The sequence below is a fragment of the Patagioenas fasciata genome, chromosome 1 (assembly GCF_037038585.1).
Source record: "Patagioenas fasciata isolate bPatFas1 chromosome 1, bPatFas1.hap1, whole genome shotgun sequence".
Lineage (NCBI taxonomy): Eukaryota > Metazoa > Chordata > Aves > Columbiformes > Columbidae > Patagioenas > Patagioenas fasciata.
In genome coordinates, this window is record NC_092520.1 from 44,542,279 (window position 1) to 44,569,387 (window position 27,109).

General features: G+C 41.6%; 1 protein-coding gene across 6 annotated transcripts in view; it reads right to left on the reverse strand.

The window, feature by feature from the left end:
• Nucleotides 1–777: 777 nt before the first annotated feature.
• Nucleotides 778–27,109, reverse strand: part of KLF12 (KLF transcription factor 12) — a 259,830-nt gene continuing 233,498 nt past the window's right edge. For all 6 annotated transcript variants that reach the window (XM_071806201.1, XM_071806194.1, XM_065844849.2 and 3 more), the window contains one exon: nt 778–10,002. In XM_071806201.1, the coding sequence (XP_071662302.1) occupies nt 9,821–10,002 (182 nt within the window). In that variant the 3' untranslated portion in view covers nt 778–9,820. The remainder of the gene's footprint in view (nt 10,003–27,109) is intronic.

Genomic DNA, 27,109 nt, shown 5'->3' on the forward strand with positions numbered 1-27,109 from the left:
TTCTCTGCCTGTAACCATGTAACACTATGTTTTTTGTTAGATAAATGATCATATCAGTTAGGAGCAAGTGGATGGAAATGCAATGGAAAGGGAAAATTCACATTCAAGGAGAAATGTCACTACTAGGGACAAAGTGCAGCTCCAAGTCTCTGGCTCAATATCCACCGTTGTCCTCCTGACCTACTCAAACATAAAGGAACGGTCTCTGCAGAATGGTCAGACACAATGGAGAAGCCCACGGGCCTCAGAATGTCCCCAGGGACAACCACAGATGCCAACCCCCTTCAAACTGGTACAAAGCTGATGTTTCCAGTGCACCACCGCCTCCTTCAGCAGTTCTCACTTTACGTCACAGCCCCTCTGGTACCTTATGCAGGCTATACATTAACCGTGCCAGCTTTCCCAGGGAAAGGCGAGAGAAAGCAGACAGACACGTAGTTCCATTTTAAAGTACTTCGGGAACTCAGATTATATAGTAACGCAAAATATTTTTATATCATCCCAGGACATTTCTGTTTGTACTGCCGAGCGCTATTTTATTTGTTCCAGCTTTGCCACAGATGCACAAACACTGTGAAAGGAGAAAGAATGTCTACTCTGTATGATGGCTTTTAAAAAATCAGAAAAGCGAGTAAAATCCATTTCTTAAGAAAACATTCCATTAAAAAAATCACTATATGTTTATAAAAAAGATTTTTTTAACAAAGGTTTAATTTTTAAAAAGTTAATAACTGGGTATTCCAGAAGGTTTGAGTCATCCACAGTAATAATTAGGGGTTTTGTTCCATACAAAATGCTTTATTTAACCTTCATGCCTCCATTCAGATAATTATACAAATGCATACATTTAAAGGTTTAAACTCTATTTCAATTCACAGCTCAATTCATAGGAAAGTTGAATACAGAAAAGCAATGCACCAACAAAATATGTCTGAGACACCATTAAAAACGATAACACTTGTTCATTTAAATCTTTGAGAATAGACTGGAATAATCATCCTCTGACAGAATTTCATTAGGGGACTCCCTTTACATTATCATAGGGCAAAAATCACCATTTTACAGTAAGAGGAAAAAAAGCTCTGAGTATATTTACAATACATACACTATACATAAATACAAGAACAACACTTACATAATATTAATAAACTTATAACATAGGTGTTGCCTAAGCACTACATAGTATATAAATGCAGAGGAAACTATTGGGAAATTAGATCTTCAGATGATTACTTTTATCTTTTTGAAGAAAAGTAATTTTTGCATTTAAAAGCTTTTGAAAAGAAGGCAAAAGAAAGACTTAAGAAACTAATATGTTTGCTTGCTAGCACTGGTATTTTTATTCCTTTTAAGTGTAGGACCTCTATTGACACTATTATCTCTATGGGGTTACCGATAATGACCCTCCCTTTTGCATCTTATCTAGGAAAAAGATTGAGGTGCCGTACATACTAATTCCATTGCTGTGAAGCTTCAATCCCAAATAAATCACTTTGTAAACTACGGGATGTTTTTGTATTTTTACACAGGAGGATCAAATGAACACTAATGGGTACATACAATGATAACAACTTGATTAGAAGGAACAATTTGGGGCCGAACGCAACCCCATCCTCAGGATTTCATTCAACCAATGCCATAGGGGAATTTGCTTCATCCATAAGTGACTTGGCCAAGAACGGTATTTTTCATTGTTGTTGTTTCTTCCTAAACACAGCTGAACGAACTTTCCAATTTAATAGTATTTTTGACCTCACATGTTGATAGCAGTGTCCAAGTCTCTCTTTCACTTGAGCGTATGAATGCGTGTGCCTCTGTGTGTGGGTTGAAGGTCTTAAGGCTGATGGTGCATGAAACTTCAGTAATTCGTTACTACTTCTGTGTATGTTCTATTGCAAGTGCAAATGGGACATACAACTTTTTCGGGACAGACAGCGGGTCAAGAGAACATACTGTGTGGGTGTTCAGCAGGGAACTTACACTATCAAGGAAGCAATGTATAGGATGATAAGAAATAAACTGTGGGCTTTTCAAAATGAAAAATAAGATGCACACATGGCATTTTTGGGATGGTGAAGACAAGGTGCCTTTTCCTACCAAAGAACTAACACATGCAGGGCTGGCGTCAGCCAATCCTCCCGACACTGCAGGTTTCTAAAGTTGCCTCCGTGTAGAACAAAGAACCAAACCCTCCTCACCACCCACAGCCCAGGTGCCAGGTAAGAAACAAATATTTCCTGCGTCCTTCTGGCGACGCATTGCCTGGTGCCCTCCTAAAATCCCCAGCATGAGTTGTGGTTTTTTTATGTGCTTAATATCTGGAGATTAAGCTCAGTATGACAGAGCAAGTACACGCATGTTCTGATGGGATTATTTCCACCAGTGGCTAATATTTAAAAATAAGTTCTTATTAAACTAGCAGTCTTGCCACATGATTAACTAACGTGCATAAACATCTAGTTTTTACATGCAAATCCATGTGCTTTTTTAAAAATTTTTTTGCACCTGCACTTTCTTCTGTACATGAGCATCTTCACGCACACCCAATCCTACCTCAGTGCATTAAATCCGAACGCCCATCCTCCCACTCCAGAAGCCACCCACTGCTGGCAGCAGAAGTCTTGGCAAAAGTGTGGAAGTTTTAAGAACCAAAACTCTGCCTGGATCAATGACAGGTACAAATTTAGAGGATGGAAAGCGATCTGCTGTGGCAAAAGTCCTAGGACAACCAGTTACATTTTGATGTCAAATACATTCATTTTTTAGAAACAGAAGAAGCATGAGGGATGGCATTACACTGCTATTTTAAGAACCCATTAGCAGCAGTTAATTTTTTTTTTGTTTCAGGAACCTACCAGAATAAAGAAAAAATAATAACTGAGAAAACAAAAAAAGAGTGGAAGAGTCACAGCTGGCCAGCTTCTTGTAATATCAATTAGTCTATTGATACAAATATTTAGGCCCCTCCATATAAAATTCTCCTTACTCCATTTTTGGAATATCGACTTCTTGTTTGCTATTCAAATGCTCTCTAGACTGACAGTCCCCAATTTTTCACTCATTTGTCCCCAAAAGAAAGAAAAGTAAGTGATATATTTTGTCCACTCCTGAAGTCAACCAGTTCTAAGATGATCTTAAATACTATGAGCATTACATGACAAATAGGAAGGAGACATAAGGTGAACTCTGAGTTCACAGAGTTCGATGCAGAGGATTTTTTAAGAGAAATCTCATTCTACCATATACCTTAAAAAAGCTCCATTGGGCTTATTGCTGGTTTTGGGATTATTTCACTAGAGAATACCCTAGATACATCAGAACATCAGACATAAATTAGGAAGAAATGCCCTAAAACACTGTTTGACAATGAGCTCCATTCATACCTACTGAGAATCAATATGGATATGAGTAATTTGTAAACTAAGGTTCAATTTTTTCTTACAAGTATATGACAGATGTTATCTGAGAAAATAACTAAAACCTCTAACACAACATCTCAACATGTGAAAATACAAATGGCACTTTGTGTTTATTTCTGTGCTGCATTATTGTTCTCCGAGTAAAATTTCATTTTCAGCTTATTGTTAACAGAATTCTGTAAGTTATTGCTGTGTAAAAGTATAGGAACATCCCATCAGTTCTAATTACAGGCACTTTAAGTTTCTGTTTCATCTTTTAAAAAAATTTTTAGGCTATCTTGCTGAAGTATGTGTGCATTTTAAATGTCACAACTGTCCTGCTACAATTGATTTTGCTGCCATGCTACTGCACCTAGAAGACTAAACTCCCCTGGAATCAGCAAAGAGCAGCTGCCTGTTTCAGCTCTGCAACCTTTATTAAAGATGCATCATGGTCAAGGAAATACAAGGAGAAATAAAACCAAATAAGAGTTTGCTGTTACTGTATCTGCACTTCACTGTAAAATGCCAGAAGGAAAAGAAAAAAAAAGAACCAACTCACACAAAAATCCCCAAACCTTTCACATGGTTTTCATTTTGATTGGGTTTTTTTTGCTTTATTCAAAGACATTCTGAGTGTCGACTTATTCGACACTGAAGGACTCAGTATGACTTCGCTATATCACACGCCATCTGCGAAACAGGAAAGAAGTGGCCACTCCATTTTGCAGAGAAAACACGCTCTGACAAAACAGAATCATTTTCTTCTTACGTTTTGTGTTTAACCTTTGCAAGGCATTATCTTACCAGTTTTCCTGATGAAAGTACATTTTTAAAAATGAACTTCTTTGAACCTATGTGCACCCCACATAAACCTGTGAGTTTGAAAGTACTTTTCCACTATTACGTATGTTACAGAATATTTAAACTGCTATTAGTAGAATATTTTCAAGGTATTTTGATTTATAAAGATGCAGTATCCTTATATTTTTGTACTAAAACCTGATTTACTGCAGGAACCGATCAGAATTTAAGGCTCTCCAAGGTACCAGTGGGCATGACTTCATAAGCACACATTACACAGCAACTGTTATGCTACAGTACAACTGTGAAATTATAACAATATCTTCAAATTTCTTTGTGCACTTCTCCCGTTATAAATCACAGGCAAAGGAATAATAAGATGAGCTACTTACTTAAGAAGGCAGTATTTTCTTTTACAGTGTTTATTTTCAATTCTTCCTTTTACTATTTTTTTTTAAGTGAACATGTTTATTACCTGCACATGGGTGGAGGCACATGGAAATGCTGGGGTTTATATGCACGAGTGTAGGGATGAGTATAAGGGACCAGCATGGATTTACCGAACAATCTCAAGACTTGTTTGCTGTGGAAGATGCAGTTTCACACACTGATCTCTCCAAACCAAAATTCAAAGTAAAAAATAAGCAGGATATTAATAGGGAAACTTACTCTGATTTAGAGGTACCCACATTCAATAAAGGAGAAAGAGATTTGTTCCATTAAACAGCATTTATTATCAGAAGATAAATTTATAAATGGTAACTAGAATACATTTTCAATGTGGCTAATGGAAAATGAAACTTATGATCAGTGTTATTCCCATCATTAGAGGGGAGAAAGGCTGTCCAGCTATTTATCTATGCTCTGCACTGTGAGTTTACCCCAGACATCAACATCATTGATGTAATTTTCAACACTGTTAATTTTGTTATACATTACTTCAGCAAATGATCATATATACAGGTCAGTCTAAATCTATTTAATTAATTGTGTAAGCATGATAGAGAATAAGGAATACTGCATCTTCATCCTCAAGTATAAACTGCTGTTGCAATGAGTCAATTTTACAGTGTTGAATAAAACAGGCGCTCAAAAAATGACGACAATTTACAACTTAAAAAGTTCTGTATCAAAGCTGCTTGCTCTTTACGTTTTCCTATAATGCTGGCTACTGAGATTTCCTGACGAATCCATTGAATCCTTTTGAAAACATGAAATCTGACACCTTGTGGCATAGCTTGCTTTGTAAACTGTAACGGGCACGGTGGATATTACCCATGCTTTACTCACACTCAAGAAGCATAATATCTCTGTCTTTCTGAAAGAATGGGATGCTGAATATTTGCCTCTCCCAATTGCTCAATTAAGATGGACCTACTGTGCTGTGTCAAGAATGAGATCTGATACTTCTGCATGCTACATATGACCTATGCCTTTGCCACAGTTAGGAAATGTCACAGACCTGCAGTGGGACACCAGGATTTTTGAGGAAACCACCCTGGAGCAATCGCTCTTGGTCTTTGCACAAGCGCAAAAGTTTGGTGGGTCTGAAACACAGCCAGAGGGAAGGACACCCTGAGAATCTGCGGGGCACAAGGTCTAAATCCAAATACCCCCCCTCACATACAGTAACTTCTTTTAAAGTACTTCTGAAGGGGAAAACAAACCAGAAAACAACCTCACAGAGTATTTGGGGTAAAAGCCTGCAAATTCTGGTGCAAAAAGGAGAGTGACCAGCAGGTCGAGGGAGGCGATTCTGCCCCTCTACTTCGCTGTTGTGGAGTTCTTTCTCCAGCTCTGGAGCCCCCAACAGAGGAGTGACATCGACCCGTTGGGAGTGAATCCAAGAGGAGGCCACAAAGACGATCAGAGGGCTGGAGCACCTCTCCTGTGAAGACAGGCTGAGAGAGCTGGGATTGTCAGCCTGGAGAAGGCTCAGGGAGACCTTTTAGCAGCCTTCCAGTACCTAAAGGGGACCTACAAGACAGCTGGAGAGGGACTTTTGACAAGGGCATGTGGTGATGGGACAAGGGGTAATGGCTTTAAACTGAAAGCGTGTAGATTTAGATCATATATGCGGAAGAAATTTTTCATGGTGAGGGTGGTGAGGCACTGGAACAGGCTGCCCAGAGAAGTTGTGGATGCCCCATACCTGGAAGTGTTCAAGGCCAGGGTGGATGGGGCTCTGAACAACCTGGTCTGGCAGAAGGTGTCCCTGCCTATGGGATTGGAACTAGATGATCTTTAAGGTCCTTTTCAACCCAAACCATTCTACGATTCTATGAATAAGAAACTTGCCAAGAAACATACTGGGTAGCTTGAAACCCAGTGGTGGACTGCTGCTGGAGGTCTAAGTTGTCCAGAGGTAACAGCATCACAAAAGGGCCCTTGTATGGATGCTGGAAAGGCTGAGGATATACTTCCTGTGAAATAAGAAAATTTAGCGTACACCCCTTTACCTTTTGGCTTCATTCTGTTACCACTGACATGCTCCGTGCCAGCGCCCCTTGGCGTGAGCGCTGCTTTGACTATATCACTCTGGGGTTTCTTGAATAAAAGCAGACCCTCTTTCTGTTGCAGTGTTTCCTATGCATAAAGTAGTGGGCAACCAGCTGAAAGACAAGGGATTCACACAGACCAGCCTCGGGAGATGAGCCTCCCCAGGGTCTCTGATACACATGCCCCTCCTTTGGGCAGTTCAGAGCTGAATGCTGAAATTTAAGGTCTCTCAGTTTTTCTCAGAGGAGTTTTTTCTCTCTTCACTGACTACAGGGGAAGCCTGAAGAGGACACTGGTCTCTCCCAGTTATACCCTGCCTTTGTGAATAACATCAGAGATGATCTCTCTCACCGCTCCTCTTGCATGCTAACAGAATGACCTTGCGAGTTTCTGGTCAAACAAACCTAACTTTCTGTGGGAGAAAATCATCAGAGTCTGAAAGGAATTCTGTATGACATCAGTTCTTCAACTAAATTACTGCTATTCAAGTAATTAGTCGGTAAAATGTTCTTGGGCAGGAAAATAGTTTTATTAATTGACTTCTACCTGACCTGACTTCTTTCCCTAAACGCTGAGAACAACAGATCCATTTAAGTGGACGATACTGAAGTACAGAAAAGACAGGCATGGGACGTAATCCATGAACCACCTCACGCAGAACACCGACAACCAGTTTTTTAAAGCAACAGCAGCGACGCTGCTGGGAAAGGCCCCGTTCTGCTGCCCCGCGATGCCTCACGGCCCGTCCAGAAGCCCTGATCTGTCGCAGCCTCTTCACGAACACTTGGTGCCTCTGCTTCATTCCTGATTTGGAGCTGGCTACTAAAATGTTCCTGAATTTGGTGGAAGGTGATTACCAACGTGGTCAATGCGAATTGATAGAGGCATTTTTCCCACAATGGCTGCAAATGATTAATCTTGGGTTTCTCTGCAGAGGGAAGCCTGAGCTTTACCGGTATTGAAGTTCTTCTTTAAGAGAGCTGATAAGACATTTGGTACTGCGGAATATTAAGAATGTCTTTAAAGACAATCAAAGTCTGGGGCCTGTGAATGCTGTTATAAAGTGTTATCCCAGTCACACTAATCCTCAATTAACTGTAATTGCTTTCAGTATCTGTACGGGTAGTCTGTGCTGTTTTTTCTTAAAGATTACCTAAATTTCAGAATCCCCCAACATCACTATGGTTATTTCAGGAATCGGAGATTAATTCAGACTGGTCAAACATTTAAAAATGAACAAGTGGTATCACAAGTTTAATATGTGCGATTCCTGGAACCAAATACTCATAATTAAATGCATTGCAAAAGACCTTTATGTATACATCTTTCATCTCTAAGCTATAAAAATCTCAACACTTAAAAAATCTTGCCAAGCCTCCTCTTTGTCAAATTTAGCTGAATAGGCAGATCCTTGTGAGGAAAGAAAACAGAAAAATGCTATTCCATTTGCATGAACAACTGATGACTAAAAGTTTCTCTCTTTCCTACGTAATTCAATTAATACAAATTGGTTCACAATTATAGGGTTGCATGGGAATGATCAAGAATTTCCTTTTATTTAATATGAAAAGGCTTGGATCGAAAATCCCAGCAGAGACAGCCACTGCTATCCATATAAAGGGCCATTTATATGATACTAGACAGCTGGCAAAATCTTGTTATTCCCTAACTCCCAGGGAGAAATCTAATGTCTTGCAGAGCACCGCCACAGAAACATTTCTCTTTCCAACTTACGGTTTGCCCACTGAGTCCTCAACGATCAGTTCTTTCCTTTATCTTTCTTGCTTTCCAGACACAAGTATTATGTCGAAGGAAATGAAAGTACTTAATTGTGCTACCTAGCAGGTCGGTGAAACCATCAGAAAGATTAACTTAAATGATCTTACGTGCCTACCTCTGCATACCCCTCCCTTCTGTTGGCATGGGGTAAACTATTGTCTCGAGAGCCATTTTACTCATTATTGCTTTTTCTCTGCAAGAGATACAGCCGTTTCTTCTCTGTTTCGTTTTGTTGGTACATTGAATTCCATTTCACGAATGGCTACACCACTAACCATGGTACCAGTGATTTTAAGATGTTTCCTTGTGTTCAAATAATGGTTGTGGGGAAGAGAATACCTGCATGAAAGAAAACTGTATGTTCAGAATAGGGTAGTAGTTTTTAGATGAGCTCTTTCTATACAAATCAGAAAATGGTTCTAAATAAGCCCATGGTAAAATACAGATACTTAATATTGTACTTTCAGCAGAAATGCTGCTGCCCCTTGTTTATTTTACAGACTTCAACACAACAAGAAAAGAAAAGAAAAGAAAAGAAAAGAAAAGAAAAGAAAAGAAAAGAAAAGAAAAGAAAAGAAAAGAAAAGAGAAAAGAAAGAAAAGAAAAGGAAAAAAGAAGAGATAAAAGGTTAAATGGCTGGTGTCTTCTAGGGCATAATGGCAAATTGTGGTACAATATTAAAATGCCACTGTTGTTATTGCAAAAGTCTGCTCAAGCGACCCTTCAGCTCCAACAGCAGGACCTCTCCAGCAGAATCTTCTTGCCTACTCACACGCAGCTTGTCTGTAGCACAGCTCGGGCACAACACTGACACCGGTCAGATGGTATTCAAAACAAGGGGAAAAGACGGGATAATAAAGGTTTAGTGGTCTTGCTCTCATCATCATCATCATCATCATCATCATCATCATCATCATCGGTTTGTGGTATCTAATCCTCCAATCAGCAGTGATTTTTCAGGAACAAAATGTTCGACAGCTGAGAAAACATACAAGCTATAAACATTTTTTGTCAAAGGATGCAGCATGTAAAATAATGCCCATTCCTGTAGCATTTCGGCTGCTATTTCCCAGGTGATTGTGGTGACACTTTCAGGGGGTAGCCATGCTGAGGGGCAGACAGGGTTAACTTCAGATGGTGAGGAGAAGAGTGGCACTTCTTTTCCTGCTTTTTTTTTTTTTTTTCCTTTAAATTCCTGTAATTATTTTTTGTTACGGACATCAGGGAAAGCCCTGCCTGTTAACACTGTAGAGGGGGTGGGGGGGACTCAGCCCTGCTGAATCCACTCCGGGTAGTTAAGAGACCCAGCTCTTAAACTCGGCTGGAACAGGTAGCGTTTCTCAAACCAGCATGTGCCTGCGGCGGTGGAGCGCCAAGTGATCTGAGCGGGAGAAGCTGCGGTCACAGTCTGCACACTTGAACGGCTTCACTCCCGTGTGCTTGCGGTAATGCCTCGTCAGTTCGTCGGAGCGAGCAAACTTCCAGGTGCAGCCTTCCCAGGTACATTTGTACGGTTTTTCTCCTGGGGGAGACAAAAGAAAGAGGGGAGGGGGAAGGAGGAAAAACAGGTGGTGATTTTCCCCTTGTTGCTCTCAATCCCCACAACCCCCCCACCCTGTACGCTTCCCATCAACACCCACCAACACCCACCGCTCAGGGGTTGCTTTAGGCCAAATTACACAATTACGAGGTACCGAACCTGCTGAATATAAGGAAAAGGCCTTGAGATTTATCATTCCTGTGGCATTCACATGACTACGAAAATCAACAGGATTAAGGCAACAATATAGATCCTACCTCGCAGGGGTGATGCGGGGATTAACTTCAGGACAAAGGGCTGTGTAATTATTCCCATGATTACCATATGAGTTTGCTACCCTCATCTCGTCAGGCTACACTTTCTCCCAAAATGGCCAGATTACCCAATATTTCAGCAATTTATCACAGGCTGCCACAGACGTTCAATAATTTTTATGAAGTTTATGAAGGTTTCTTATTATTTGTGTAAACAACTCTGCAGGACATTTCTTAGCAAGCTGGTAAAAATGAACCACGATTTCCCAATCAAACATAAAAAATTCCATCTGCAAAAATCCTCTTTATTTATTGCACTTACTTTCAGTAAAATTAATTTTGCGTTTAAGATGTTACCAGGAACAGTGTAAAATTTTTAAATGTACTCAGCCACGAGACTTGCACAACGCTGTTGGTAAATATCCATTTACTTCAATATGATCAGACTTGGCATGAGTGTAGATTTTTGGAAAATTCCACTCTCCACTTTTTATTTAAAGGTAAGTATGAGGTGTGCCCCACATTCTGTGTTGTATCATGTCAGAGGAAAAGAATATTACAGCAAAATTGGATTTTGTGCTTTCATAAAGCAAAATGTTATAAACCCCCATTTTTGGTCATGTTTGTAGGTTACAGGTATCTGTGATTTCTATCACCAGCCCTCAATATCTACATGTTAAATGCTCTTGGTAGTTGCTTTGATCCCAGAGTTGAGCATGCCCCAAAACTGAGGGAAACTGTGTGAGGTCCGTATGTATCTCTCTTTGGTGTGTCAAAAATGACTTTTTTACCTCCCCTTTGTTAAACAGCTAATCACCACCAGGACAACACAAGAGCATCTCTGCAACAACTATTTCCTTCGTCAGGCACAGTCATTCCTGAGTTATTTATTATCTCTTCTGAATCACAGGCAGCTTGCAAGGAGTTATTTCAATTGATCGAACCAGTGACACAACACTTGCTTTGTCGTAGGCAGCACCTCCCTCCATGCGTCTCTTCAGAAGTCAATAAACTTTGCTGAGAGCTCTCGCTTTCAAAAGAAAATTCCAGAGTAAGAATATCATCACAAAGTTCAAACAGCCTTAAAAAGTCCAGCTGAAACAGCCACGAGTGCCTCCGTAAGGAAATGGGATGCTGTACAGGCATGTCAGCAGGGCTGTCAGCAACATCTGAGCTCCTTGGGTCGATACCTTCTGTGCACCATCTGGGCTGTGCTGCAGTTTTGATGTCAGACCGGGGTGGGGAACAGTTGTGGTGAGAAGAACCCAGCAACGCAGGCTCTGAGGTGACCAGAGCCCACGGATGCACCAGTGGTAACTTAGCCAAGATGATTTTACAGTCCTCAGCCAAGCACAAAGCACCAAATAGTGTTCATTGCCCCTGGGTGGCCAGAGTGTTGGACGCCTGGAATCTGGCAGCTACCACGAGCTGGATGGGCATGAGCTATATGGCAGATAGTGGGTTGTGCGCTCTTGCCAATGACAAAATGCAACAAAATGCGTTCAGATTCAACACCAAACTGTCTTACACACGTGCCCTTGCCACAAACAGTTGGTGCTATAATACAGCAGCCTCCCCATTCGACCTGGGAGGTCCATCCTAAAGGCCTCGTCACACTGCATCAGGAGTTTCCAAGTGGAGCACTTGCCCTGTCCATCCTCAATGTACTTTAAAAAGTCTCTTTTTGTTTAGACTCTGGATACCTCCTCAATTGGTTTCTTTGACCACAGAGACTTCCAGAGCAAAACGAGGAGGTATTTCCTAAGCTCTGGATCCTTATTTAAAAGCATCTGAAATTCAAAGTCTCTCTCTACCCCAATATCCTTCCCCTTCAATGGCCTCTTTGCTACACAAATCCCAGATCTTCTTTCCCTTGGCAGAATACAAATGAAGAACCAGTGCAGGGAGGGATGGTTGGTGAAAGAGAAATATCAGAAATATTGTTCATCCATTTAAACAGTAACACTTCGGGTAAAAAGCGAGTGAGCTGACGGATGGACGTGAGCGTGGGTCACTCAGCTGGAGCTCCGAGGTGTTGCTTCCAGCCTGCCCCCTCAGTGAGTCCTGCTTACCCAGCCCCTATAGAGCTACACGAACAAGACAGGACTAACCGCATTCCTCTCAAGCTACTTACAAGAAAAAAAAAATAAAAAACTGCTCTTACAAGCTCAATCTAAGAAGACCTTTCATTATTTTCAATTAATTGCATGTGTAAAGCCATAAGATGGAAAAAAACAGGCAAAGCAGCATTACTCTGAAGACATTCACTCATATGCACCTTAAAAAAGCCACTGTGAAGTGTGAAAGGCGTGATCTTTCATTAAGAATAATCAACAAAATTTTATGCAAACCTAATTTTTAGGGGAGGAATAAAAATATTAACTTTCTGTTAAACACCTCCATTATCTGTGGATGGACAAGTACTATAAAAAAATGTTCTTCATAGGCAATACTATACTAACTCTTAACCTTTTATTAACATTCCAGACATGAAGACTGACCACTGAGTTTGTAAAAGGCAGAAGAGCCAGGAGTTCAAAGGATGGAGAAAGGACCAGCAGGAGCAGAACTGCTAGTGGATGGGAATCTGGTGTCAAGATAGCACATACCAGCTCTGGCTGATCAGCTTGAACACTCACAGGTGAAATTCTCGGTACAATCAACAGAGAGAGGCTGGATCTTGGCAACCCAGAAAAGGGCGAGTGAGGAGGCAGACAAAACTAGTTTGTTAATTGGAGGAAACTAGTCCTAGTACACACATCTATATATGTATTTATACATTGCCATTTTAAGACTGGATTGCAGTGAAGTCAAATACTCAACCATTTTGACTCAGATGCTTCTGCCTCTTTGTGAGCCCTTGAGTTTAAGTATCTAAGAAACTCTCAGGTTCAAAGCGTGGGCAGGTTTCAGCTCCTTTGATGGCTCGGCAGCCATAGGAGCAAGGGTGCAGAGTTACTGTCATGCACCCCGACACTCAAATTCTCCCTCGGCTCTAAGAGCAGGTGAGTCTTGCCCAGGGTGGTGGAAACACGGGAATGAAGGAGAAGATGAAACAGTGCACGTTTTTTTAGACAACGGGAGTAAAAAGAGCTGCAGAAAGAGAATAAGAACCTGCAGCAATCTGCATGAGGAAAAGAAAACTGGGAAAAGACAAAACCCTGTTAGTTCAGTTTTCAGAATCTTTAAGGCTTTAGACTTATAGAAGTTACCCATTTAACAGTAAATGCCTGAAGCTGTGAACATATTCATGGGAGCTGACTCTCTACTTTCACACTTGTCTTTGAGAGCTCTATTGTTTTGTCCTGAAAACTGACAAAAAGATCCTAAAACACAGAGAAATTGTATTCTGATGCTATTCCACAGCCCTGTCACACAATACTTGGATAGTATGAACAATGAACAGTATGCCATGGCACGCATTTATATGGACTCAGGAGAACCCTGGAGCATGAAAAAGTTCTTCTAGACAGTTCCCTGCAGAAAATGAGTATTTTCTATTGTTTGGAGAAGTCAGTTATGAAGTTTTAGAGGTATGACTCAAAACTCAAAAGGAACTAGTATTTTTTTTTTAATCTTCTATTAACAAAACATCTATTTCTAAGAGCCCTCCAAAACTTTGCCTTTTGTACTCTAGATGGCACAATCCAAATTAGTTTAATTACTTTTAACATACTGTTTTTCCTACCCTACTATGACTCCTCTCACTTAAGCACTTAAGAACATAGTTACAACGGTTACTCATTAAATCTCCTTAAACTCAAGCAAATAATGAATTCATAATGCTGAACAATGACCACTGTTAAGCCAATCCTTCCAAACTTTTCCAACCCTTCCCACAGCCCAACATCTCTCTTCCCGTACCCTTATTCATGCACTCCAACATCCGAAAGATCATTCACCCAAGGAAATAAATATCTTTCAAAACTTTTACTTTACCACCTGATGACATTCACATATTCCTTAATAAAAAACCCAGCCCCTATGTGGGTGCCAGCAGGAGACCAGGCCATGGAACAGATGAAGGAACTGGGGTCTGTCATACCCTGGGCAGAACTTCCCTCGTGGTACGTTCCTCGGCAGTTATCCTCTGCCCATCGACTAGCTGGTATCGTGGTATTTGATGCCAGATGCTTCAAAGACAGGCACCACAAAACCACCATGTAAATAGTTACGGGTTATTCTGCCAGCAGGCAAACTGCTCTGGAGCTCCAGGAAACAGCCGGGCTAATGTTCCCTAGGCAAGAAACTTTATTTACGGCAATTGCAGATGCTGTGTGTACTCCCCGCGCACTTGCAGTTCCTTTCATTTGTGTGTTATTTAAGCTTCATTTATTCATGAGTTTAGCAGGCTCTTGGCAACCATGTCATTAAGTAATGATGAGGTAACACCATCTCCTACCTGGACAGAAAACATCTCAGTGATCAAGTTCTAAACCAATTCATTTCTCTGGCATAAACACCTCTCTCCCTGGTATTATGCCCCTTCTCATTTGTGTCCTTTCCAGAGATTCCTGTCTTCCTAATTTTTCTGCACATGTAATTCTTACCATGAATTCGAGTTATTACATCACTTCTCTGCAGCCCCTTCCTGCAACAGTGCTCAGCATTTTTAAATACTGGTCACATTTTTATTCCAAATAAGAATCAACTAGAAAATACACATAAGGGACTGTTCAGGGGTACAGGCTTAGTCATCCAGTCAGGTTTTTCTGTATTTAAGCCTTCATCACCTCGTGAAAGAGTCACATGCTGATATTCCACTTTTGAGAAGGACAAAGCTAGAAAATCACTTGGAAATGAAATGTCATTTATAGTTTCCAAACTGGAATGGAGGGAGCACAGAGGAGATGCCGTCCCTCACTCCACTGATGAAATACAATTGTTTTGAGTCAAACTGTTATGGTGTAACAGGTGGCACTTGCCCAGCCCTGTTATCTACAGCCACATCTTTATACACAGTTTCTATTGCCATTACTCTTGGAGGAGTATTCCCCACACAAAACCAGAGTGAGGCCCCAAGGGTTTAGCCCATAGTAAGTTGAAAAACAAAAAGAAATAATCTAGCAAGCATGCCTGTGCCTCTGTCTGATGATGTCAAATTTTCTAGTCGAAGTCAACAGATCTGCAGCTTTGCAGGGTTGAGGACATCTCCTGGTGGTTCCCGGTTTGCTTTCTGCCACAGGATATTATCATATAAGGTGTAGATTTAAGTCGTCTGGTGTCAGCTCCCATGTAAACACCAGAATTGTTCTGAAACATACAGGATGGTCACACTGTGCCTACACTGGTGGGACTCTGGAAGGGATCATAAATTGGAAACCACAAATGATGGCTAATTAGATTTTGCATTTCTACTAAAAATAAGCAACTTCAGGCAGAAAATTATCTTTTTACAGCAAAACCACTATCTGATAATGAGCAGCCTCAGGCACTCCCAGAGAAAGAGGGCAGCTTCGCTTTTAGACACAGGGGAAAGTGAAAAATAACTCTTATATTTTGTGTGATATTTTTATAATTTTTAATGAAAAAATACCAGAGTACTTATAATGCACTTTCCAACTTCCAAGTGCCTTATAAAGCTTTTTTTTTTTCCAATAAGTATAATAATTCTTAAAAGTCTGTCTTCATAATGGCACTGTGGAACAAATATCGTGTCCATTCTGCAGGTAGGAAAAGCAACCCAGTGAGCATCAGCAGCCTTCCCAAAACTGCGGAGAAAATGCAGAGCAATGTTATGACTGACATATTGGGAAACACCTTTCTGTAATGAAACTGCAAGATCTCGGTTTCATCTCTTTAAAAGTTTGAAATATTTTCAGTCTTTTCGATGCGAAAGTCTAATTCAATTATTTAGATGTGTTTCAGAAGGTCATTTGGGATCTCTGTTTCCAAGTTACCGATTCACCATATGTCTTTGACGACCACACTGAATTTGACTTTTGTGTTTCAATATTGTTAAAATACGCAAATAAAATATCTTTCTGGGAAGAGACTGAAGTTTCTTATCAGTTGACAAAGTCTGGGAAAATAATTTCTATAGGCAGAACAGGAACATACCGTGCAGACTGTAACACGTCTTGAAATTCAGGTTTTTTATTCCAAGGACATGGTTTCTTAATGTGAAAACTGGGAACAAAACCATTTATTCAATTCAAAAATACAGTGACAACCTACAATCTAAAACAAGAAGCAGAACTTCATCACCCTTTGGGCAGCTCTTCTTGAACTGGTTATTTACAAGTTCCACTTATAATTCAGGCACGAGTCCTTTTCCCACACGGCAACACACAACTAACTTCTCATTTCACTGCTCTGCTGAGTTTGGGTCCTGGTTGCCATCCCAGACCTTCTTCCCACTCCTGCTGCAAGGCCAGTGGTCTTGCAACCACTGTTGTCTTCAGCAGCCTTTTCTCTTTCCTCTCTTTCATATTGCCCCACATGCCCCACCAGGTATGCAGCTGCCTCAGCTCACTGCGATTTTAACACAAATCTCAGCAAAAAAGCCTTTTTTGACCACACTCACAAAATTTGATTCTCCGTGATTGAAGAAGGCAAATCCATTACATCCGTCTCAGCCGTGTTGTGTCCTCACACACACAGTAGAGAAATGAAGAGGGGGAATCAAAGAAACTTTTCTTTCCCGTTTTCTCTTTTGGGCTTCTGCACAAAGACTTTGCCCTGCGATGGGACAAACCTAGTACTATGTGAGATACAAATGAATTAAGGCTCTGGGATATGTACATTGCCAAGGGCATTGCTGATGTAAAACAATAAATATAATTCATGTAAAAACAGAACAAATAAAATTTTGGAAATGTAAAACGGCTCATCCTCTGCACCTGAATCCAGAAGTTGGACAAAATCCCAAGAGTTGATGATAAATAATATTTTACCACCCTTCCTGATCATTTTTTCCTGCATGACATTGTACATATATAAATATTTAAGTATATGTTAAGTGTATATACACTTAATATATAATTTTTTTAAATATATATGCAGCAAAAGATGGCCTGAAGTTTTCTCCTTCCCTCCAGCCACAGCAAACATACGGGATTATCAAATTTGCAGTGCCATGGCTGAGATTTTTCCTTTTACGGCAGCCTCATCTCACAAAAGTATTCGGGGAAGGTGATGCAACAGATCTGCGTTACCATCAGCAACCAGCTGCACAGAGGGTGCCAGCAGACAGGCACACCGGCTCTCTTTACCTGGGGTGCTCTAGGCCTGGGTTTTAGTCTGGCCTCCCCAAACAGAACACCTTCCCTTCATTGTGGTCCATAACCGTGGGGGAGACGCAAAACAAGGGACACTTCCCTTTCCGTCTCCTTCTGATCCTGCCACCATCACTCCTCCTGGATGCTCCAGGGATTGCTCCACCACATTTACCAAGAGCAATACTAATGTTTCTCGTTATAAAACTTAAACTTTCTGCTACTTGTATAAAACAAAACAACAAAGAAACCCCCAAAGAAATAAACAAACAAACACTGTTTGCACTGTGCTAGAAGTCAGGTTTAAGCAGAGGACAAGAACCTGGTGGGCTGGGCTGTTTGCAGAAACAGAGCAGTAGAAAACCCAACTCCCATTTAAGTAAATGAGTTGTGAACGCAGTTAAACTTCCCAAATGAAGAGATACCTTTTTGTTTTTTTTCAGTCACCATAAAATACAGAATATATACGTACGGTACTAAAGAAAAACATTAACTGACAAATATATATATGATGGGGGAAAAGAAACCGGGAAAAGATCATTGATGTGACAAAGACACCACAAAATCTCATATTCTACGTGGAGAAAACACTGAATGCAGAAAATAAGCTCCAGTCCTACACAGGAGCCATCTGACAGTTTTTCTTTCCCAGGAAATGAGAAGTTTTGTAACATTTCCTCAGTTTTCTAAGTACTTCTTTGCAAAAAATGAAAATTGAAAACACTAGTTTTCAGGCTCTGCCTCTACCTGAATATAACATTAAAAAAAGGTTTTTGTAAAACTTACTTGTAATTTTGAGCATGCTCTGCTCTCAAAAACCATGTTTCTGATCAAAGGCTGCCCTGGAAAGGACAGGATGGGCATGAGCAACTCCAGATGTGCTTCCTAAAATACACGGGGTATCCCCGGTAATGGAGATTTCAGTAGCAAGCTGCTATCCCATTCTCTCTGTTGTGGATGGAGGGGGCTGCAAGAGTTAATATCCTTGGAAACCCGGGAGTGCGTATTTATTTCTCCAGGTCCGGGTGCAACATCTGGGAAAGCATTTTGGGGGCGAATGGGAGTAGAAAGGTCTTTTTCGCCTTCATGCCACTGCAGGGCTACACAGGGTAGACCACAATCGTGCCTGAGACCTTAGATGAACTGCAGTTCTTTGGAGGTAGAGTATTAAGTACTAAATGGTTTACTTAGAGAAAATTTTGTTCTGCATAATGAAATCATCATTATTCCCTCGTGCCACACACAGACAAAACACATATGCACCCCATGTTTATGAAGTCAAGGGGCACTGTTGCAAATATTTTTCATAACCTAGAGACTGAGAGCAATCACAGAGGCAATTAGACTTTGCTTTCCCATCAAAGTGCCTTGGAATAACCACGTGGGCGCTCTTCCATATCGGCACAGCATCAGACCTACAATGCAGAAGAACGACTCCCCGTGTGTAAGGTGAATTCAGAGCTCGCGGAATGTGCCAGAAATGAAATCATTTAACTTTCCACAGAGCGGCTATTGGAAGAGAACTGGATGTACAAGCTCCTTGCGGTATGGACACCTGCCCGAAAGGAGCTGGACTCAGACAACTATATCACAACATCCAGAGGTTCCCAGTTCTGAACATCACCTGACTGGGTTGCGGTGGCATTGGTAAGTCCGGCTTTACACCCTGGTACACACTGAACCAGCAGACGTCTGCTTTTAAACACATTTCTGTCCTGGAATCTGAACCCAATCCCATCAATGGGAACAGGGTCAGGCTCCAGCAGCCCCATTTATTAAATAATCTGTTTATCTTCTAAACAGAAGCTGCATGAATAAAGAGTAGAAAAGCTAGAAGTGAAGACTTCCATGAAATATACTGGTTTCCACATTGGAAAGCTCTCTTGTTTATTGAAACTGGCAGTAAATTTTAAACACCAAAATAAAGTATTTCTTAAAAAATAAAAGCATCACCCAATACAAACAGAACCTCCTATTTTATTTAAAGCAAATTAATTTTTCAGTTGGGTTTGTTTGTCTAAATTCCTAGTTTCTGAACAGCATGTGAACCTGATGTTGCAGCTTTTTTCACCCATCAGATTTACATGGAGGAGGGAGAGCTCTGGGACGAGGGCCTACAGAGCACATAGGACATGAGAAAAATAAAGAAGTTGGGCTTATGAAGAGCGAGTCTGGAGGGCAGGTGACAAAGAGGTGTTAATTTTAAAGCAGGCCAAGAATCTACAGAGTTCAAGTCAAATTCAGAAGGACTATTTAAAATATGCTGTTTCCTCCCAATGTTTGTCCAACGAAGGGATTACAAACCTGTAAATATCTCTTTGGAACTTATAGCTAGCAAAAGACATTGAACAGACCTTAAGAAAACAACAGGTAATGAATGGTTTTTTAAAACCTACAGAGCAAACATAACTTTTTTGGTACGTCTGACTTCTTAAGCTTGCTATGAAATTGCTCAAAGGAAAATGTGAACAAAGACTAATGACAGGGGCCCTTTCATATTAAAATAATACATGGAGCAACAGTGAGTGAGAAGAATGCAATGTCTGAAAAAGTACAGACTACATAAAACACCCGTGTACTCACTAGCCCTCTCTGTTTTCTAGGGTGGTGCCTCAACCCAGGTATAAAGGAACATCCTGGGGAGGAAATGCTGTCATTTTCTCAGGTACAAAACCACATTTCTGAGATGTTTACTGTCTCCACGTAACACCGCTGAAGACCCCCTGACACTGACAAATAGGCTTCATTACATCTGTGGCAAAGGTATTTGCTCTCATCTCTCAGGAATGATACAGGCGTTGATCAAGGACAAAGCTCCCAACGCTAAAAAAAATCCATTTGGCCTGGAGGCTATCCAGCCTGCGCAGCAGCACGAAGAAGGGTAATTCAGACCCAGTGCTGGTTGGGGCTCAGGGGTGAAAAGCAGCAGCCGCAGCCCAGAATCTGAGCCCCCCAAAAGGTGTTCTGGTTACAGCCCTTGCCCTCCTCCACCCCTCGGAGGCGGGAGCAAAGCCACGGCTGTGGCTATACGATGCCCTTTGCTCACAGATTAAATCCATTCCCACTTCACTCCAACTGGAAAGTCCCAGGTTTCTGCTGACATTGACCTCAGAAAGTCACTCTGCTATGTTCCTGCAGGAATCAGTAACTACTGACCGAAATAAGGTTGCACAGAAATACACAATGCTGATTACTTTTACAATAAAACCCTATGGAGGTGAGAGAGAGTAATCTCTTCCATATCAGATGCTGTAAAATGACGTCCCACATAACCTTTAAGCAAGCATCTTCTTTCTTTATTGACTTCTTCAGGATGATTCACACAATGTTTTAAATTCCTTGGGCTTCTCCATACGGTAGGAGGGTAGCCACAACGAGCTACATCTAGATTTAGCTGCGGGCAATTTTAGATGTGAAATCCAAGACAAACAAAATCTCCCTTTAAATGACTATGTGGTTGGTTAGATTTCTCAGGTCACAGTCCCCATGCCAGTCACCGCTTTGGGACACATTCACACCACCCAGTGTATTCTGCATACTTGGAAAAAAGAGAAGAGCTTTAAATCTCCTCCACATGGTCTATCCATTACACATGTTTCAAGTCTCTGTTTTCTTTACCAGGCCCCCTAACAGACAGTGTAATTTGCCTCTTCAATTTACATAACATGCCTCAAATTTACATGCTCTCCCTATTTAAGAAGAGACAGATGATGTCTATGAAAACTGGGTCATGATATGCAAAGATTAGCTTTGGTACCACCAGGCCCGCAGTTCAGGTTGAAACAGAACATTGCACACTAGGATCTGCACACTGAGTAGCCTGTGGATGAAAAATGAAAGTGGTTTTCAGGCCCATGGTCTGTCAGTGGGACAATTTGTCCGTGACCGGGTGCGTGTGACACGTGTGACACATGTGCCCTGGGACATCGCCCACCTCCAGCAGGCACTGCCCCGCAGTGTTTCTGTGGGCAGCCAGAACTCGCCATCTTCTGATAATTCTGCTTTTCATTATTGAACACATTAACATGGCAACTGAAACCAGAATGAACAAAAAAGGGCTTGTGTGCTTTTCGTACGATCATTGTCATCTATCCAAAAGGTGTTTTCCTTTTGTAATGTCTCTTACACTGTTACGGCAAGTAGCCCAAAGGGTCCTGGATGTTTGCTCTTGTTTTCCCTATTCTCTCTCCCTAGAACAGACTCCCCTGTCCTCTCATCTTTCCATACACACCCTTTATCCACAACTATCATGCTGATTGAGGCTATAATGAAAGGTATTATTTCAGCTCAGAGTTTATTGCCTTGCATTTGACCTGATAAACGGTGTGACCCAAAGGCTTTGTTCTGCTACCTTTACCATATCTAGCTTACAAACCTATTTTCATTATAGTTACAGACGACTGAAAAATAATGACAAGTCAAGGGAAATTTTGCAGAGAAATTGCAAACTTTTTAAGCTACTTTGTAGCTTTCCACTGACATTTCAGAAACATCCAGCCAACTAGAGAGGTCAAGATGCATGTCCTCAGATTTATGGCATGAAAATATCTGCCTGCTTTATGCCAAAATAATGTAATTATTTAATGCATTTTACATTTTTCACAGACCCATGATTTCCAGTTTCACCAGCTTCACAGATAAGTTATTTAAGTTTAGTTTTTACAACCAATATCGAGCTTCCCAACAGAGGGTATGATTTGACTCTTTGTTTTATATAAAGTATGTAAAACTTTCATCACCTCTCTTCAGAGAGAAGAGTCTGTAGGTCTTTCACAAACGAGGACTAGTAGAAAAGGAAACAGCAATTCATTATGATAAATTTGAATACTTTTAGAGTGAAATTTTGACGGGGAAAAAAAACCCAGTGGAAGGAACAAGTACCACTTAGTCTGCAATGTTCAGCTGTCCTACTGGAGGTGTCGATGGCAAGTTTAGTACCACCTAAAAGGCCTGAAATAACCATTACGTATCATAAAATAACACGACCACTGCTTCTGTTTCCATCTTCAGGGTAAAAGCAGCAAACTGAAGCAGGCGAGCTGCAGCTCTCCCCGCTTTCGGGGTTGACACCGGCACCTTCCCCCGGCGCAGTGCAGACACACGCAGATTGAGAATGCAACCCAGGGCTGCTGGCTTGCCTATTTTGAAAGATCATTTATTTGTAGAGTCACACATCACTAATTTTCTTTAAGTCCACTGAAGCAGAAACTAACTCAACACAAGTCCGAGTAAGTCAATTTCTCACAGTTTCTCCTCGCGGAAAGAGTTGATAAACCTGAGCTGCGGGATTGCCCGCGAGCCTCGCAGGCTCTCCATCACACCTGATACCTCCTGATAGCTCCATTTGACAATTTGGCAAAACAACAAGAAGAAGCCGATACTAGAAAGAGAAATTTAATACCAGTGCTTGTGATTTACGAAATGCTCTGAGGATTCCAGGTTTCACCTGCAGTTTTTCTGCACGCTGGAGAGGCGATGCGTGATTCAAGCTCGCCCTCCAGTGGATGTCATGTCCACACCAGTATGTCCAGTTTTGAGGACATTGGTGAGAAAGTACTGGGGAGCTAGATGATAGTATACTTAAAAAACCTAGGAGTTACTCAAAGATAATTAAATGCAACTGTTACTGTCTGCAATATTTTGTTTCCTTTTTTAATTACATTCAAAAGAAGCATACATTCCAATCAACTAAGTTGTTCATCCTGTCAATATATCGCATTGTTTTTCCTCCTATATCCAAACGACTGCGAATGTTTTAGTGGCTATGCACATATAGTCAATGAAAAAAAAAATATATATACAGCTCTCAAACACATCCTGCTTAGCTAAATGACTGTCAGCAAGATCAACTCGTCTAAAAAAAAAAAAAAGTCCAGATTATGCAATACTGAGTTTCTGTGATCTTTTCTCAGAAAGTTTCCTACTGAAACTTGCTCACCCTTGCGTGCATAGCTGTCATACTTCATTTATACTTATCCAACACAGCACACTAATTACTGTGGGTCATATGTGAATAATTAACTTCTTTTGCCTGAAGCAAAAGTAAAGGCCAAGATAAAAAATGTAAGATGAGATTATTACATGGAGTATGCTCATGGTCAATGCTACATCTATATACCAACTTCTTACCAATACCTGAGAAGTGTTCTGTAAAACACATTTAATTTTAAGAGCACAATACAGATTTTCTCACTGGAACCATTGGCTAAGTTCAGTGCTCTCTAGACTACACTTCTTGCACTGCAGCAGGCGTGAAAACATGACAATATAAAACAGTTAACAGGTGACCATTTAATGAAGGTTTTTGATTTTACGTTATCTTTCTTTTCTCCCTAAAGGAATAAACCAGCATCCAACATGATGGTAAAATATTCCAGGCAGCTGCCTCTGGGGTGGGGATTCATTTCAGCCAGCTCACAGGGAGGTATTCGGGTTTCCTCTGTAGTCAGCAGTGAAATAGAGAAGCACCTTTCCAAGCCAGTCCCTGTGTCTAGCTGGAGAGGGAATAACGTGCCCCAGAGGTGCCAATCCCTCTTCTCTGACTACCCAGAGATCCCAGACAGATAGCACAGCCCAGACACCCAGCTGCCAGGGAACCAAGGCCAAGGAGATGGATCCTACAATCACAGCAGGTACAGAAAATCCCTGCATGCTGTTGGAGAGTTACAGCTGCAAAAGCCCTAATTACCAACATCCTTTCAAGCCTTCAGTGCCTCGGTTGGAGCACCCAAAGTGCACAGTGTGACATTCAGCAGTGCAGACTATCTAAGGCTGACCTGTGTGCGTTACCCACAAGCCATGAGATCACTAATGATTTACAGACTCATGACAAATGTGATGTTTAGTGATTTAAAATGTCACAGCAGAGAAGAGCCATCCGTATTTCTGGGTTAACTTGGGTGTGACATTTCTAAGGTTGTTCACATCTGGTTTTGTAACTCAGCTTCTTACACAGTGCTCGCTTACACTCCTGGGCTGTCAGACTAGAAAAGAGTGACCTCTGTGGCACAAGCACCTAAGTGGTATTGTGAGTTCAAACCAAAAAGTCTGCTGGTTTCATGCTTCTGCTGGGCTCTCTGCCTTCTAATCTGCCACGGACAGCTAATACTCAAAGGGTCATACAGGCAAGAACAAGGAAACGACTTAGAAATCATCAAAGGGAGAAGGAAAGGGACAGAGCAGTGTTAGATGGGGAAAAAAGAAGCAAAACATGAATGACAGAGAACAAGGTGAAAGGGAAATGGTATATAAAATATATTGGAAGGCTAGGGATTAAAGACTACACTGAAGATGGGAAAGAATAAGGAAGAAGAAAAAACAATTAAGAGAAGACATGATAAATTAAGACAAAGAAGAAAGCACAAGCATTAATGGGAAGATATAAAGAAACTAGAATACCTGGCCTGGAGGGAAATGTAATGAAATTCCCAGATCACCAGAACATTTCTGCTGTTCAAGGAAGGGATGCTTACCTTACAGAAATTGGTTTACCAGGGGATACTAGGATGGAGACTTTTTCAGTATTCCTCTCAACAAAAGTCCAACCAACCAAAAGACATATTGGAAAGAGTGATGGAGACGTGGCCTCATTTGAAATAGAGAAGCCATCACTTAATATTTTTTAAAAATATTTCATACTCTTTAGAGTACATCACACCACAGAAAGTGCCAGCAGATCCTCAGCAAAGAACAACATTGTGCTACATGCTGGATAAACACCATCTTTTCTCCAAGGAGTTGCAAGAACGCTGAAGTACATTAAAGGCAGAGAGATCAATAAATTTAATTTAAGCAAATAAGCAGCAGAGTAAGGAACAGTACTGAAACTGAGAGTATTCCGTCCACTGCCTTTCTAGCCATCCAAGCAATCCTCTTTTAAATTGTTCTTGATGACTTCAAATTGCCACTCCTGAGCTTATCCACCATAAAATTACAACTACACATCATAGTGATACTGTTGTGTGTGTTTATTACAGGCCATCAGATCAGGGTGAGGAAGTTGATGAGGCCTTCTACAGACAACTGAGAGCGGCCTTACAGTCACAGGCCCTGGTTGTCATGGGGGATTTTAACTACCCTGATGCTTGCTGAAAGCCAGTCAGCCACAGTCCAGGAGGTTCCTCCAGTGCATTGATGATGATTTTCTGATGCAGAGGGTGGAGGAGTCGACTAGAAGAGTTGCACTGCTGGATCTCATCCTCACTAACAAGGAGGGTCTGGTTGAAGTGGTAAAGGTTGAGGGCTGCCTTGGTTGCAGCGACCATGAGATGGTGGAGTTCAGGATCTCATGTGACAGGAACACGAAGCAGAATCACAATCCTGGACTTCAGTAGGGCCAACTTTGGCCTTTTCAAGCAATTGCTAGGGGAAATCCCATGGGCAAGGCTGCTTGAAGGTAAAGGGGCCCAAGAGAGCTGGTTAGCATGCAGGGACTGCTTCTACCAAGCTCAAGATCAGAGCATCCTGACACGTAGGAAGTCAAGGAAGGGAGCCAGGAGACCTGCGTGGTTAAACAGGGAACTGATGGGTAAGCTCAAGTGGAAGAGGAGAGTTTACAGACCATGGAAGGAGGGGCTGGCCACTCGGGAAAAATATAAAGCTGTTATCAGAGGGTGTAGGGAGGCAACTAGGAAAGCTAAGGCCTCAGAATTAAACCTGGCGAGAGGGGTCAAGGACAACAGGAAGAGCTTTTTCAAGTATGTTGCAGATAAAACTAACACCAGAGGCAACGTAGGCTCACTGATGAACGAGGTGGGTGCCCTGGTGACAGAAGATACAGAGAAGGCAGAGTTACTGAATGCTTTCTTCGTCTCTGTCTACTCTGCCGGAGGCTGTCCTGAGGAGCCCTGTACGGTTGAGGCCCCAGAGGAAGGCAGGACAATGGAGAAGTTTGCCTCGGTTGATGAGGACTGGGTTAGGGAGCAGTTAGGCAATCTGGACATCCACAAATCCATGGGTGCAGATGGGATGCACCCGCGGGTACTGAGGGAGCTGGCTGAAGTCATTGCTGGACCACTCTCCATCATCTTTGCCAAGTCTTGGGAAACGGGAGAGGTGCCTGAGGACTGGAGGAAAGCAAATGTCACTCCAGTCTTCAAAAAGGGCAAGAAGGAGGACCCGGGTAACTATAGACCGGTCAACCTCACCTCCATCCCTGGAAAGGTGATGGAACAACTTATCCACGGTGACATCTCAAGGCATATCAGGGATAAGAGGGTCATTAGGGGCAGTCAACATGGCTTCAACAAGGGGAAGTTGTGCTTGATCAACCTCATAGCCTTTTACGAGGACATAACGAGGTGGATGGATGATGGCAATGCAGTGGATGTGGTCTACCTTGACTTCAGTAAAGCATCTGACAGAGTCACCCACAGCATACTTGCTGCTAAACTGAGGAAGTGTGGTCTGGACGATCAAGTAGTGAAGTGGACTGTGAACTGGCTGAAGGAAAGAAGCCAGAGAGTCGTGGTCAATGGGGCAGAGTCCAGTTGGAGGCCTGTATCTAGTGGGGTGCCTCAGGGGTTAGTACTGAGGCATGTATTATTCAATATATTCATCAATGACTTGGATGAGGGAATAGAGTGCACTGTCAGCAAGTTTGCTGATGACACCAAGCTG